This window comes from Clupea harengus, chromosome 13 (assembly GCF_900700415.2).
Source record: "Clupea harengus chromosome 13, Ch_v2.0.2, whole genome shotgun sequence".
Classification (NCBI taxonomy): Eukaryota; Metazoa; Chordata; class Actinopteri; order Clupeiformes; family Clupeidae; genus Clupea; species Clupea harengus.
Genome location: NC_045164.1, coordinates 6,220,746 through 6,234,709, shown reverse-complemented (window position 1 = coordinate 6,234,709; position 13,964 = coordinate 6,220,746). Strand labels below are relative to the sequence as shown.

General features: G+C 44.9%; 1 protein-coding gene across 1 annotated transcript; it reads left to right on the top strand.

The window, feature by feature from the left end:
* Window positions 1–1,216: 1,216 nt before the first annotated feature.
* On the top strand, window positions 1,217–11,190 carry pitx3 (paired-like homeodomain 3). The gene is made up of 3 exons (XM_012816976.3): window positions 1,217–1,337; window positions 4,600–4,805; window positions 9,529–11,190. Exons 1-3 carry the CDS (start codon window positions 1,229–1,231, stop codon window positions 10,126–10,128), a joined length of 915 nt encoding a protein of 304 aa, XP_012672430.1. The 5' UTR covers window positions 1,217–1,228; the 3' UTR covers window positions 10,129–11,190.
* The last annotated feature ends 2,774 nt before the right edge of the window (window positions 11,191–13,964 follow it).

Below are 13,964 nucleotides of genomic sequence, written 5' to 3'. Positions count from 1 at the left end.
ACCCAACCATAACATCATGTGCAAATGGGTATCTGAAAACTGTTCAATAATCTTAGTATGTCCGTAGCCATTGGAGACAGTGATTTCCTCAGAAAAAAACACCCATCAATCAATCATTTACCCATTTGGCCAGTATAAATCTTAAAACTATTCGTTTATGTGTTATACCACCCCCACACCACACACATACACACTCATACATCAGTCGGACTAACCTGCTGCCCTTTGGGGTCGACTGGGTCAAACATTTCCCATTTGAAGCGACGCAGTTATGAGGTTTGGCCCTGGAGAGGAAAGACCGGAGGAGCTCAGTCAATCAAAAATAACTGGTGAGGTCAACGTTATTAAAGGGACGCAGGTCAACTATAGTACATACCAGCGCACAGTGACGGGGTTAAAGGCTACATAGACCACTATATGTTCAGTTCTGAAACTTGGCTTGCCACTGTATACAAGGAGAGCGAGTGAGGGAGAGTGAGAGAGAGAGACCCACGCCGCGTTGTGAAAGCCAGCCACGACATCATAAATCGTAAAGGGCTTTGAGGGAGTGATCGTGGGGCCATATCTTTAAGGTGTTAACTGCGGTTGTATAAATAAACGAGCTGTTATTTTAGGCTCCATTACGCGTCAGGTTCCCTCACGAGGCTGCTATTTAAGTACGAAGTGTCACCATATATTTTACCACCTTTACTCTGCGCGACCACGGAGCGCGTTTTTCCACCTGAGAATTTTAGCGCATTGCCAGCATTGTGCGCAGTGCAGGACCGTCGGTTTTCGCCGAGGTTGCTTTTGCAGAACGATGCAGAACTGTCAAGCGGGTAGGGTGAGAGCGGAAATATTATGAGGATGTAAGGCGGGAGACACTCATGACATTTGCCGTTAACCTTCACGCTGTATAAAGGATGGAATAGCTGCTCATCATGCGAAGGCAGTCTTTAAGGAGAGCCATGAAAGACTGCGACAGAGATATTAACTCATACTTTTCATTTTGATATTCAAACGACTGGTGTAATTGTACATCAAATCATCCCGGTGTTTAAATGGTTGCTAAATTAAAAAACTAAAGTTTAGGCTTCTGTTATACGATAGCGTGAACTGCATGGCACCAGGAGATGGCATTAGGTTGTTATATGTAATGGTCATTATATGGTCTGTTTTGGGGATGAACTGTGGGGTACTGTGCTGAAATACGTTTCATTGCTGTTTGCAGAGCCTGGCAGTCGGGGTTATGGATTTTAACCTACTGGCGGACAGCGAGGCCCGAAGCCCAGCTCTGTCTCTCTCGGACTCCGGCACTCCTCAACATGACCCGGGCTGCAAGGGCCAAGAGAACAGCGGTCAGTCCACATCAATGGCAGTTATTAACCATGTCAACAACAACGATAGTAACCTAATAATAATACCATCAATAATAATAACAATAGCAGCACGCGAAAATGTCTTTATTCGGCCAAACCACAACAAAATTACAGAACTACATCCTAAAAAAAATTCTGATTTTACTTTATTTTAATTCATGGAATTATGAGCATTAGCTATCTCATTAATATACTTTAATTCCCATGAAAGGTTAATGAGATATAAGGCCCTTGCGCTAAGAACGGATCACACATTTGCGTCCCCATCTCTAGTAGCTGCTGTGATGCGTGCTGCTAGCACAGAAAATTACAGGCATATATTTCATGGGAAACATTACTGATTAATTCCTCACGCTTGCCTTCAAACCAAATTAAAACATCTAAGACTGAGCAAGGATATTTAACATGCAATGATCCCACAGCTGCCGGAATAATATAAAAGTGCTTCGTTTAAAATGGAAACTGTTATTGATATTTTATGCGTTCCTTTGGTTTAGAGAGTAGATTCTGTTAACACAAGGTATTTACAACTCAGTACAAAACTAAAAATATTGTAGTTTATATTTTCTCAGGTACAAGAGGAAACAGAAATAGGGGCCGTTTTGAAGCCTTAATGCCCCGCGTTCGACAGCCAAATGTGTTCGTCCGCTTTAAGACCTGTCTATCTCTGTGACAAATGAGCCCGATGGGGAGGAAAAGGCAAACATTTATGAAGTTCGTGCGAACGAACAGACGTCGTGTCAGGCAGCCGGGCGGCAGCGTTCAGACCTCGTAAGTGTGACTAATGTAAACTTACTACAGACAGTAGAGGTAGGAGCGGAGCGGGGCTTAGGAGAACGCCAGAATGTGAACCGGGGATTAGATATTACCGTCCGGGAATGATAACGAGCTACAGGGACCAAATATTACGGGCTAATAAAATTGTGCTTTCCAAGGCACGGAGGACCATCTACATTCTCTTTATTTACCTTTACTCCGACATCAGTGAGCATGCTTTTGGAGCAGTGACTCGGTCATACAACATCAGAGAATGGGGGCCAAACTAGGGGGTTAATACATGGCGTGATTTCGGAATAGCTGACACTTGGAATAATTTGGACATCATCGTTTGAGTTTAACTTAAAGCAATAATAATAATAATCAATTAATTAAATCTGACAAATCTTTGCCAGAGAACCCAAAGGCCGGGGCTCGTATTACTGTCCGGGAAGCAGTTCTCTGGTATTGGTTATTTATTTAGGGGGTATTTTTATAAAGCGAAACCTCACCGTAGGGACACGTGCGCCATATTCATAGAATATAAAACTGCTTGACCCAAAATAATAAATACTGATGACTTAGATTAAACATCAGGTCCCCCAGAGAAGTGGTTTCTTTAAGGGATCATAAGTATTTTCTCATATCTTGGCTCATGTGGAGAGAACAACGCAACTCAAAAAACGCAGACGTGTATGTGCTAAAGTTTTTGGATGACAAAATGTTGGTTGATAACTCTCTATTGTCAGGACAGGGGCTATGAGATTTAAAAAGAGCGGCGGGACAATCTTGCAAACCGCAATGGCGGAAAAAGAAACACTCGGGGAAGAGAGGCTCGGGGGGACACCGTGAACACTGTCACGGTCTGCCGCGCCAAGAGGACAACTCGAGACCCGCGTGCTGATAAATTCAGATTTAATTACCCCACGGGCAACTGCCTGACTTCTCGCACTCGTAAATCCTTGGGCATAACGAGACCTCGCGCGCTCTTGACACCCAGTTCAACAGAAACCCGACTGCGAGGCATCAAAGGACTTTAAAAGAAACGCATCGAAAATGCGCGAAGACCACACACACACACATTAGAGACAAATACTTTTGAACTCAGAAAATTACAATCGAGTTTAATTTATCTTAGATAATTTCCTCTTCAGTTTTCATTTTTCACTTTTATCACTTTGCGTAATATAAAGTCAAATATTTCTCACTTTTAGGGCCAAATCTTTGTCAATATGTGATTCATAATAAATGACAAACGTTTTAAGTATGCGCCATAATTACATGTGAAATAATATGTCATGCACTGCTTATATGTGCATAAATAGATGGGTGTTTTGATGAATATATTTTTAATTGTTAAGAAGGATTTAAAAAAATGGAATAGAGTTACAAAAGTAACTAGAAATAAAATTGACCTCAAATGTAAATAAGATTGATGTTTATTTTAAATAATGACTTGCTGCAAATGTATTCCTTCTTTATGCAAAACTATTTTCTGCATTTACTATACTGTAATAAGAATCGCCTCAGTAATCAAAGCTATGGCTTCCTCTACTACGGTCCTAAATAAAGGAATGAATAAGTATAATTTTTGCACACTGTGTCATGTGCAGGCGTACACACACTACTCGCATTGTCAGCAGGTAGATGCTTCAGTTCTTTGGTGTGAACTCTTGTAAAGTTAATATAATATCTGCTGGTTTCATGGTCCCTGTGTTTGGCCGGCTGGCGAGCGGAGGCAGAGCGGAGGCAGAGGTGCTGAGCTCTGGGGTGTTATAGGGTTTGAAGCCCGGGGCAGATGGGAGAGGCAGAGGTGCTGGGCTCTGGGGTGTTATAGGGTTTGAAGCCCGGGGCAGATGGGCTCCCTGAGAGGCTCATCATTTAGAGGCGCTCCCTGAGAGTTAAGCCCTGGCCAAACAGCTCCAGACTCGCCCTGTCACTGCCTCCTGATCCACAGGGATTATCCTCCCGGCTAATTTCTCCCGCTCTGTGGGGTCCGCAATTTGCCAAACCAGGGAAGGAGGATTTCTGACAGACATAACAAATGCTGTTTAGTAGGGCGCAGTGCCTCACCTTGGCCTGCTGCGTGGGTTGGGTTGGGGTGGGGGGGTCAGCAGGGTGGCATTATTGATTATTTTAGTCCCTCACCTCCCAGGGTGAAGGAACTAGTACTTTAGTCTGCTGGATACACACTGAGCACATACACATCAACCTGACACAGAAGTTGTGCTTTGATTCTGTTGCTAATTTGTCTAAATGTTCTAGGCTAAAGCATGCAAAGGATGTGGTATATCTCTGTTGGAAACTTGTGTTTATGTGCACGTTACACAGTTTATGACACTTAGCAAGAAACCCCTAATCACCAGACAAAGAGAAATTACCTGATACCTGTCAGTCTTTCTAGCTTTCTCTCTGTGTTTCTAATGTTGTCATTCTTTCCTTTTATCTCTCTCTCTCTCTCTCTCTCCCTGTCGCTCTTTCTCAGACACGGAGAAGTCTCACCAGAACCAGACGGACGAGTCCAACGCAGAGGACGGCTCGCTGAAGAAGAAGCAGCGGCGGCAGCGGACCCACTTCACCAGCCAGCAGCTGCAGGAGCTGGAGGCCACCTTCCAGCGCAACCGCTACCCTGACATGAGCACCCGCGAGGAGATCGCCGTCTGGACCAACCTCACTGAGGCTAGAGTCAGGGTGAGTGGGCATTAACATTATGTAGGTTTTTACAGGGATGGGGGCACGGTATGTGGGCATTAAAGGGATGGAGCACATCAAGTGGGCATTAAAGTAACATGTAGGTTTTTACAGGGATGGTTGCATGGCATGTGGGCATTAAAGAAACATTATGGGTTATAGGTTTCTATAGGGGTGGGGCAGAGCATATTGGGATTAAAGCAACATAATGTAGGTTTGCAGCTATGTTTTTCTAGGTAAATACAAGTAAAACAACCTGAAATTCATTACATGGTCATATAAAAGAGAGCTGAAGACACTTGTATTGTGGATATTAAGGATGGGCAGTTGGACATACCAGGCACCAAAGGATCATGAGGGCATTTGTAGTCAGGGCTTGGGTGATCTGAGGAAGCATTTGGCATACACACCAGAGGTGTGTCCCATACCGTTATGTGCTTCCTCTGTCCTCGTTCCTCGGTCCTCCAGCTCGTGCCCCAGAAATCATTAGAAGTGTGACGCCATGAAGGACGTCTCATTTCTCTAATTTCTGCCAGAGGAGACGAGGAGTGAGGAGTGAGGACAGAGAACCTATGAGCGAGGAAACACAAGAGCACATTATGCAGAAGTCTCTTTAGAGATGGGTGTGTGACAAGGTGTGACATGTCTTTTTGGAGCCTATAGACAAAGATTTCGGAATGCGTGAGATATAGCCAAAAGGTGTCAATTCCCTTCACCTTTCTTCGTATGCTTTCTATGCCTTTATTCTATCTGTCAATCTACAATTTAAAAAAAGATGTTGTGGTTTCTGAACAGAAATGAATGATCATTAAAACCAAAAAATGCTTGAATTATAATCAAATATGCCAACTTTAATGAAACATTGATGATTGTGTTGCGTACAGGATCATGTTTAAAAAAATACATTCATGCTTTAGCGGATTTGGCGGATTTCAACAACTATAGTCTGGTATGCCTTCTATCTAGGTCAATATTGTCTGCAATTTCTGAAGACTTCGACATTAAGCAGGCCGAATACAATTCAGAATTTGTTTAAATTAATTGAAACTTCTCCATCTTAACATGCTGTTTTTAGTCGGTTTATATGCTGGTGTGCAATCGTGTCTTTCTTTTGCACTATAATAATTGTATTGTTCTGTACTTTATTTAGGTTGTAATTTGTGTAATAATACATTTACCCTAGTTTATGGATTTAAATGGGGACCTCTGCAATTGCGATGTTAGTATTTGGCATAATAGACAAAGAAATGAATGATGAATAATGAAATTCAATTTAAACCTGTGACAATTTAGGAACAAATCATTGCAACAACCCTATTGGTTATTTGTTGACTCTCCGATGACAATTACCTACAGTAGAAATGTATGTTTTTATTGATCTTAAAGTCCTTCATTTCTGATATGCTATATATAACGTCAAGTCCGTTAAGTCTAGCAATAGGTGATGCTGCTGCAGTAAAGTGATGTGTGAGTGAGCAAGCACATCTCATTTCTCATGTCCTTGATTCCTTCATCCTCGTTGCATTCCTTCCTCGTTTCCTTCACATTTTTATCAGAGGGATGGGCTAGGATGTAATAAAGGGAGGACGGAAGCAAGGGAGGATTGACAAATAAAGGAAATGATAAACACTCTAGGTCTTTCACACAGCATGGAGGAAGCATGGCAGAGATGTAGAACCCCAAAGTCCGATTTAAATGGCGATATTTTTTCTCATCTATACTATATACTTTATTTAGTGTTTCTCCTCTTCTCCTCCTCGCATCTCTCCTTCTCTTCTTTCCTCCTCTCCTCTGCCCTCCAGCTGGTTTGTAGTGGCAGTAGTATTTGTCTGCTTAAGATGCGATAGGATATGAGATAAGGGCTGCATTTGGTACTGGTTAATCTCAGAGGAGGGCACATCACGTCACATGAGAGGTTTCTGTGACACACACCTGATTGGGCTGAAGCTTAGTCAAACTGTGAGCAGAACCCACCCTGGTAGCGCTAGGCTCTGGGCCGGTTCTGGGTGGGTTCTGGCCCTGGTCTGCGCTCCCTGTGTCCTGGTGTCGGCAGCACTCTGCCTAAGCTCCATGCAAAACAGCCTAAGCCCCTCAGCTGGGTGACATTAATGTGTTACCAACTGTTGCACTCTCTCCTTGATGCGAGAGATCACAGAGAGTGCCCGTCCTGGAGTGGATGGGATTGGGCCAAGAGCCTCAACTGTGAAAATACCAATGTCTTGGCAGCACCTTCCTCAGATAGCCCATGTCATGGTTGATCAGGGTGATGGAGGATATTGAGAAGGCTTTCTGTGGAGCTCTTCAGTGAAAAGGAAAGATGGCTCTATCCTGATCCCCCCACTCTGTCTTCCTCTCCCCGGCTCTTTCTCTTTATCCCCTTCTCTCTCTTCATCCCCTGCCTTCTTCCTCTCTCTCCTGTCCTCATTCTCTCTCTCCTGCCCCCTCTCTCTCCATCTTCTGTGGAGCAGTTGGGCCCAGTGCTGTTGATGCTGTTGTTAACACTGATCATTTGGGGGTGGGGGGGTGGTGGGGGATTATGTCACATGTACTAACGAAAAGCACAGTGCCTTTGACCCAGTAATGTCCTGAGGTGCTCATAGTAACTTGTGCGCGCACAAACACACACACACACACACGCACACACACACTCACTCACACACACACACACACACACACACTCACACACACTACTCTTGATGAGCAGGTGAATACACAACCCAGTGAATGACAATCAACCCCCCACACACACACACACACACATCCCCATGCCAGTCCCAACCCTCTGGTCTCTTGTCTCCAGCTTGCTTACCCTCATGGCTAATCCATCACGCTGCCTGGCGTTACAGGAAAGGTCACATAGCACGCAGTCTTGGTTGTTATTTTGAAAGAACAACAGCGCGTTGGCCGGCCGGCCTGCGGCCCTAATGTCTGTGAGTGGCCCTGTGAATCGTCCATGCTGGACGCTAATCCCCCGCTGGCCCCGGCGCTGCCCGCATAGGCCACATGCCTTCCTCTCTCATGTTGATTTATGCAATTGAGAGAGTATGTGTCCCTAATAAACTTTCAAATGCTAAATCATGCGCCAAAACCCTCACCGGCAAGGACCAGCTTCCACGCGCTGGGGGACACTTTTAAGCGCTGCGCCAAGCAGGGACCACACAAAGAGGCACAGGAATCTCACTCTAACGAAACCCCCTCTTTAAAATGACACGCCACGCACCAGGTGTCACTCACTTCAAACGCGCGGGCCACCAAAGACACACTCCCCACTCTCCTAAGGGTCCGCCAAATTCTGCTCAGTAGCTAATTTCACACGCAATATCTACTCTTTTTGTAGGAAACGAATCACGGGATAAATAATAATTAAATAATTAAACAATGTGGAGCTTTAATACATTTCAGGCAATTTTGTTCTATACAGTAAGTGTATGTGCAGTTTGGTAATTGCACATGTTGGCTCTATGTGATATTAGTTGTGATAGTACCTGTAGATTTCCCTTTGTTTGTCAGGGAGCGAGCTGTGTGTGGTATTGTCTAACGTTACAATTCCACTGATTTGGATAATTCCAGAGTAGTGTATGTCCCCTGCTCAGTGCACGAGAAATCACCTTCATGTCCCATCAAAGCATTCAGTTGCCATTTGACATTCAAATGCTTCCGAGAAACAGAAACGGCACGAGATACTCAAGGGAGTGTGTGTGTGTGTGTGTGTGTGTGTGTGAGAGTTGGCGGGGGCGGGTGGTGTGGGCTTGAGCTAAAGGCCCTGAGGGAAGCAGTAGTCTAGTAATCAGTTGAGCTTTTAACACACAATAACTATCCCAATTTTGTCTTTGCATGTCTTTGCTTTTTTTTTGTCAGTTTTGCATAGTTGAAAAGGTTGTGGATTGTATTTTGTTTCTCTAAATATTTTTTGTGAGGAATATTAAATTACATGTGATCTCTACCTTAGATGCTTTGAAAGATTTATAACTTAATTTGTTTGTCACCTGACCCCATTTATTCCTGGCCTGGGGGTTTAAAGTGGTAAAGGAGGCTGGTTTACCTTTACAAAGTGTGTGCTGAAGAGACATACATACAAATATATTTTCATTAAAGAATTCTGCGATTACATTTCTAAATTGTCTCCTGTACTTTTAAAATAGAATCTTAAAACTGACTAAATGTTGTGTCTGCTCTACCTTGACATTTGGTTCCCTAGGGTCTCATTTTAAAGTATTATTTTAATAGTCATTTTAAATGGGAATGATTTTGTTTTAATGAAGTAAGGCACATCTTGAGTATTGAATGATGGTGAAGTTACTATGAAATCACAACCGAATAAATGTGTGATTTTGGTGCTCATAGATTTGTACATTTGTACACATTTGAACAGCAGTCTACAAGAAAACCAAGACCTCGTGCATGACATAATTTTGATTAATAAATTCTCCACTTGATTGCGTAGATATTATTATTTTCTTAAAGATGTTTAATTTAATTAAGGTCCTTTCCCCCTTGATTATTGTTGGTGTTAATTACACATAGACGTCATAGGCGGTCTCTGAGTTGTAGTTCAATCATTTAATTTATATACACATCATTTATTTCATCATCATTTATTTACATAGACCTTTGACCTATGAATTTACACACAACCTCTTCACTGGGTTTAGTCAACTCAAAGTGTGTATTTCTCCATTTCTCCATTTTCCTCTGTCTCATCACTCTCTTGTGTTCTGTCCAGGTGTGGTTTAAGAACCGCCGGGCCAAGTGGCGCAAGCGCGAGCGGAACCAGCAGGCGGAACTGTGCAAGAACGGCTTTGGGGCACAGTTCAACGGGCTCATGCAGCCGTACGAAGACGTCTACTCGGGCTACTCCTACAACAACTGGGCAGCCAAGGGCCTAGCCAGCAGCCCGCTGTCGGCCAAGAGCTTCCCCTTCTTCAACTCCATGAACGTGAGCCCGCTGTCCTCTCAGCCAATGTTCTCACCGCCGCCCTCCTCGTTGCCCTCCATGAACATGGCGTCCTCCATGGTGCATGGTGCCTCGGGCGTCACAGGAGTGCCCACCTCCAGCCTCAACAACCTGGGCAACCTCAACAACCTCAACGGGGGTGGGCTGAACTCGGCGGCGGTGGCGGTTTCCGCGGCGACGGCGTGCCCGTATGCGGCGGCGGCGGCTGCTTCAGCGGCGGGGCCGTACATGTACAGAGACACCTGCAACTCAAGCCTGGCCAGCCTGCGGCTCAAGGCCAAGCAGCACGCCAACTTCGCCTACCCCACCATGCAGAACCCTGTGTCCAACCTGAGCCCGTGCCAATATGCTGTGGACCGGCCAGTATGAAGCCCAGCCGCTCATGCCCCTGCCCAACACACACACTCACGCACACACTCACACACACACACATACAGACACCCACTCATGTACGCACACACATTACCAGTATGGGCCACCCACCCCATTCCCAGGTTCTGGTCCCTCATGAGCAACACAACCCCACAGTCCAGAAACCAATCACATCCATCTGAGCTACTGCATGGGCACATGGACTGATCCACAGAATCTTTTTCTTATTGGATGACGGTACGTGGTGGGAATACATGGCGAGATGTAAACAATAATAAGATAAGCAAAAAACGTCTCCCTGAAGGACCACGCTGAAGAGGCATTGAGACATTATGGCCAAACAGTCCAGCAGTTTGACAACCCTGGAGAGGAGATGGAACAGGATTTTTACAGTTTTGTTCGCGCTGCTGCGGCCTACACGACTCTAGTGATTCAAACTGAACAAACCAGAGAGTGAGTCGAGCCTGAACACATTTACTGCACCGACGGCAAAACTCTTCAGCAGTCAAACTGAACACAATGATAAACGATGACTGAAGAAGATGCCACATCGCAAACCCCACGCCAGCCACCCCAGGTAGCAGTGGCCAGGGGGATGTACATAATGAACTATTTGTTTTGTATGTGACAACAACAACAATAACAACAACAACAACAACAACAACAAACAAAAACAACAATGAATAAAAAAGACCTTTCAATACGTAGTACTTTGAAGATGAGATGAGCATGTTCTTCAAGAGCTGAACCTAGAACCGGAGCACTCGGCGTACCTCCTCTAGGAATTTTAATCTTTGTTATGAATTCCATTCACCTAGGCCAAAGGTCGAAGGTTAGGGGTCGCTGTCAGAAGGAAGACGAAACTTAGCGGCGAGTAGTTTCAGAGGCAAGACAAATAACCAGCAAGAGCGAGAGACACCATCTGAGTTCCCATCTGTCAGAGCCAGAGAAGAAGGGCATTTTTTGCAAGGAGAGCTGAAGTTAAAAAAGCCATTGAATATATAGATTTGTGTGGTGTTTTAAAAAAGGGAGTCTATGATTGTAAAATAATGTATGTAAGAGTGCAGTTGTTATAAAAAAACAAGCTTTTTTTCTGGTGTAGCCTGCTTTGTCTCATTAAAGAAAAAAAGAAAAATGATTTGTTTTCTATGAATACCAAGTTTTCCCACAAAGCCCTTGAAAATGAACAGTCTTCTTATTGCTTGTATGTTTTCCTGGTGAGTGAAAAATGAACAGATCCTTTCCCAGTATAGACATCATGAACTCACAGTGTTCACTGCCGCCATAGCAACTCAAGCTGTAATCCATGGCAACATTATGTAAGGGGTACAGAAGGTAGATGTGAAGATAAAAAAGAGAGAGTCAGAGAGAAAGAGGGTCAGAGAGAGAGAGAGAGAGTCAGAGGGAGAGGGTGGGAGAGAGAGACAAATGGAGAGAGGTAGAGTCAAATACAGAGAGAGAAAGAGCAATATATATATATAGAGAGAGAGTCTGAGAGTTGGAGAGAGAGAGCGAGGGATGAAGAGATATAGATGTTCCTGCTGCCTTGTTACTGATCTGTTTGACCTACAGTGGTGGTGTGGCCTTCGGGGCACACATGGCGTTCTGTTCCACGAAGGCTCTGGTAACAGACGGGCATTCCTGGTGCCATACCACTGAGGCCGTGCGGGCGGGTGGACATGCAGGCGGGTGGGCGGGCGGGTGGGCGACCGTGCCAATATTACGTAAGCGTTCCCCAGGCATCCGGACTCTATCATGACCAGGGGGGAATGCCCATCAGTGCAGCACCCCCACAGCTAAATCTGGACCCCGTGTCCCTCCGTACCCAGCCAACCCAGAGTTCTGCTTTATGACCTGAAGCTTAGTCCTTCGGTTTGGAGCTGATCTAGCGGCTCAGTGTGGCTACATCGGTGGCTGACCTGTCGACAGCCCTGCATGCTGACCTGGGCCAGAGCTCTCGAGGAGCCTGTGCACTGTGCTGTCTGTGGCACATGTGGGGCTGGGTTGGGTTGGGTTGCCATTTTGGGAAACGTAAGCCCCCACCATTTTTACCAGGTAGATTCGGAGAGGTATGGTTGCAGCTGTGGCTGTGGTCAAGTCACAGAGGACAAAGGTTCTTCTTCTTAAAATAGGTGTTAGAAATACAAACTCAGAAATGGTCTTCATAACAAGATGTTTCCTGTGGAGGTTCCTACACACAGACAGCAGGACTGCAATTTACAAAGGCCACCCCTGAGTGTGGTGTGCTTGGAGGTGTTTGTATGTGGATGTGCGTGTGTCATTGTGTGTGTGTCATTGTGTGTGTGTGTGTGTGTGTTTGTCTATCTGTCTGTCTGTGTGTGTGTGTGTGTATGTGTGTTTTTGTCTGTCTGTCTGTCTGTCTGTCTGTCTGTCTGTCTGTTTGTCTGTCTGTGTGTGTGTATGTGTGTTTGGAGGGGGATTCTGAAGTCCTGTTGGTGTTGAGAGTTTTTGGGAAAGTTGCCTAATGATTTCTGAAAGGTTCCTGGAGACGACGCGAGTCAAGCCCTCTGGGAAACCTGTGGACTGTTAGTGTGTGTGACTGGTGGTTAGTCTTTGGGAGTTTGTTCAGCTGAATGAGTCTGTATCAATGTGTGCGAAGTGTGTATGAGCTTGTGTTTGTGAATTTCTATCTTTGTGTACTGATGTGTCTTTGAACTTGTGTGTGAGTGTGTGTGTGTGTGTGTGTGTGTGTGTGTGTGTGTGTGTGTGTAGAAACTTGTAAGTCTGTGAGTCTTTTCTTTGTATGAGTGTGTGTGTTGGTGTGTGTGTATGTGTGAGAATAATTGTGCGTATGAGTGTAATGTGTGTGTGTGTGTGTGTATGAAAGAGAGAGAGCGAGAGAGTGTGTGTGTGTGTGTGTGTGTGTATGTGAGTGTTTGTGCTTATGTATGTGATCCTCTGTGAGTGTAAAGCGTGTGTGTGTGTGTGTGTGTGTGAGCGTCTGTCCGTCTGAGGCCACAGCCCTATCTTAGTGAGGTTAGCAGGGCACACTCCGATGCTCTTCCCTGGGCCGTCTGAATCAATACCTCAGCAGAGGGCAAACACCCCCGGTCCCCGATGTTTACCTCAGCCCGCCGTAAATGTGCTTTTTTATTTCGCCAAGCGTGCTTGAGGATAAAGCCCTCCAAACAGCCGCCGTGGTAACGACGACCTCTGAGAATTCCCTCCACCTGAAGGAGTCTGCATTTGCTTTGCCCCCACCCAACCCCGATCCTATCCCCCGTCACTCAAAAACATCATTGGTGTGTGACATCCCAACAAAACAACTCTTCTCAACACACTCACAATCAAAATGGCGTAGTAAAAGTAACACTAGTTTTTATCAGTAGTATCATAACATTGTTTTCTGTCTGACTAATGCTAATTGTAAACGATAACTAATGTAATGGCCTATTAGCCATTATGTCAACAAAGACCCAAATTGACAATGTGCTTCATGGCCTAATTTTTCCTGTTTCATAACGTGCTACGCTATTAGGTGAAATTCATCCTGTTTGGTGAGATGTGAGACAGACTGCTGCTGTCAGGTGTGTGAGGGGCTTTAAGAGATAGCAGTGTATACACTAGCAGACAGGAAGATGAGAGCTTGCTATAATTGAAGCCGTTACTAAAACCTCCTTGGGACCAATATCACTTAAACTACAGTCAACAACAGATTAGCAATGAGACAGCAAGCATTTGCTGCTCCTTTCATCAGCTATAAATATCCCACGAGGCCCTCCGTCATGTAGTCACTGCCATAACAGAGCTTCCGCGGGACCCTGTTCCTGACGAGAGCCACACTATGCTATGTAAAATTAGATAATATAATT

What these genes read in the sequence shown, in the direction of transcription:
- pitx3 (XM_012816976.3), top strand. Translation starts at nt 1,229, where the DNA reads ATGGATTTTAACCTACTGGCGGACAGCGAGGCCCGAAGCCCAGCTCTG. An exon ending in CAAGGGCCAAGAGAACAGCG is followed by an intron (nt 1,338 to 4,599) that starts GTCAGTCCACAT and finishes GCTCTTTCTCAG; the next exon opens with ACACGGAGAAGTCTCACCAG. An exon ending in TCACTGAGGCTAGAGTCAGG is followed by an intron (nt 4,806 to 9,528) that starts GTGAGTGGGCAT and finishes TGTTCTGTCCAG; the next exon opens with GTGTGGTTTAAGAACCGCCG.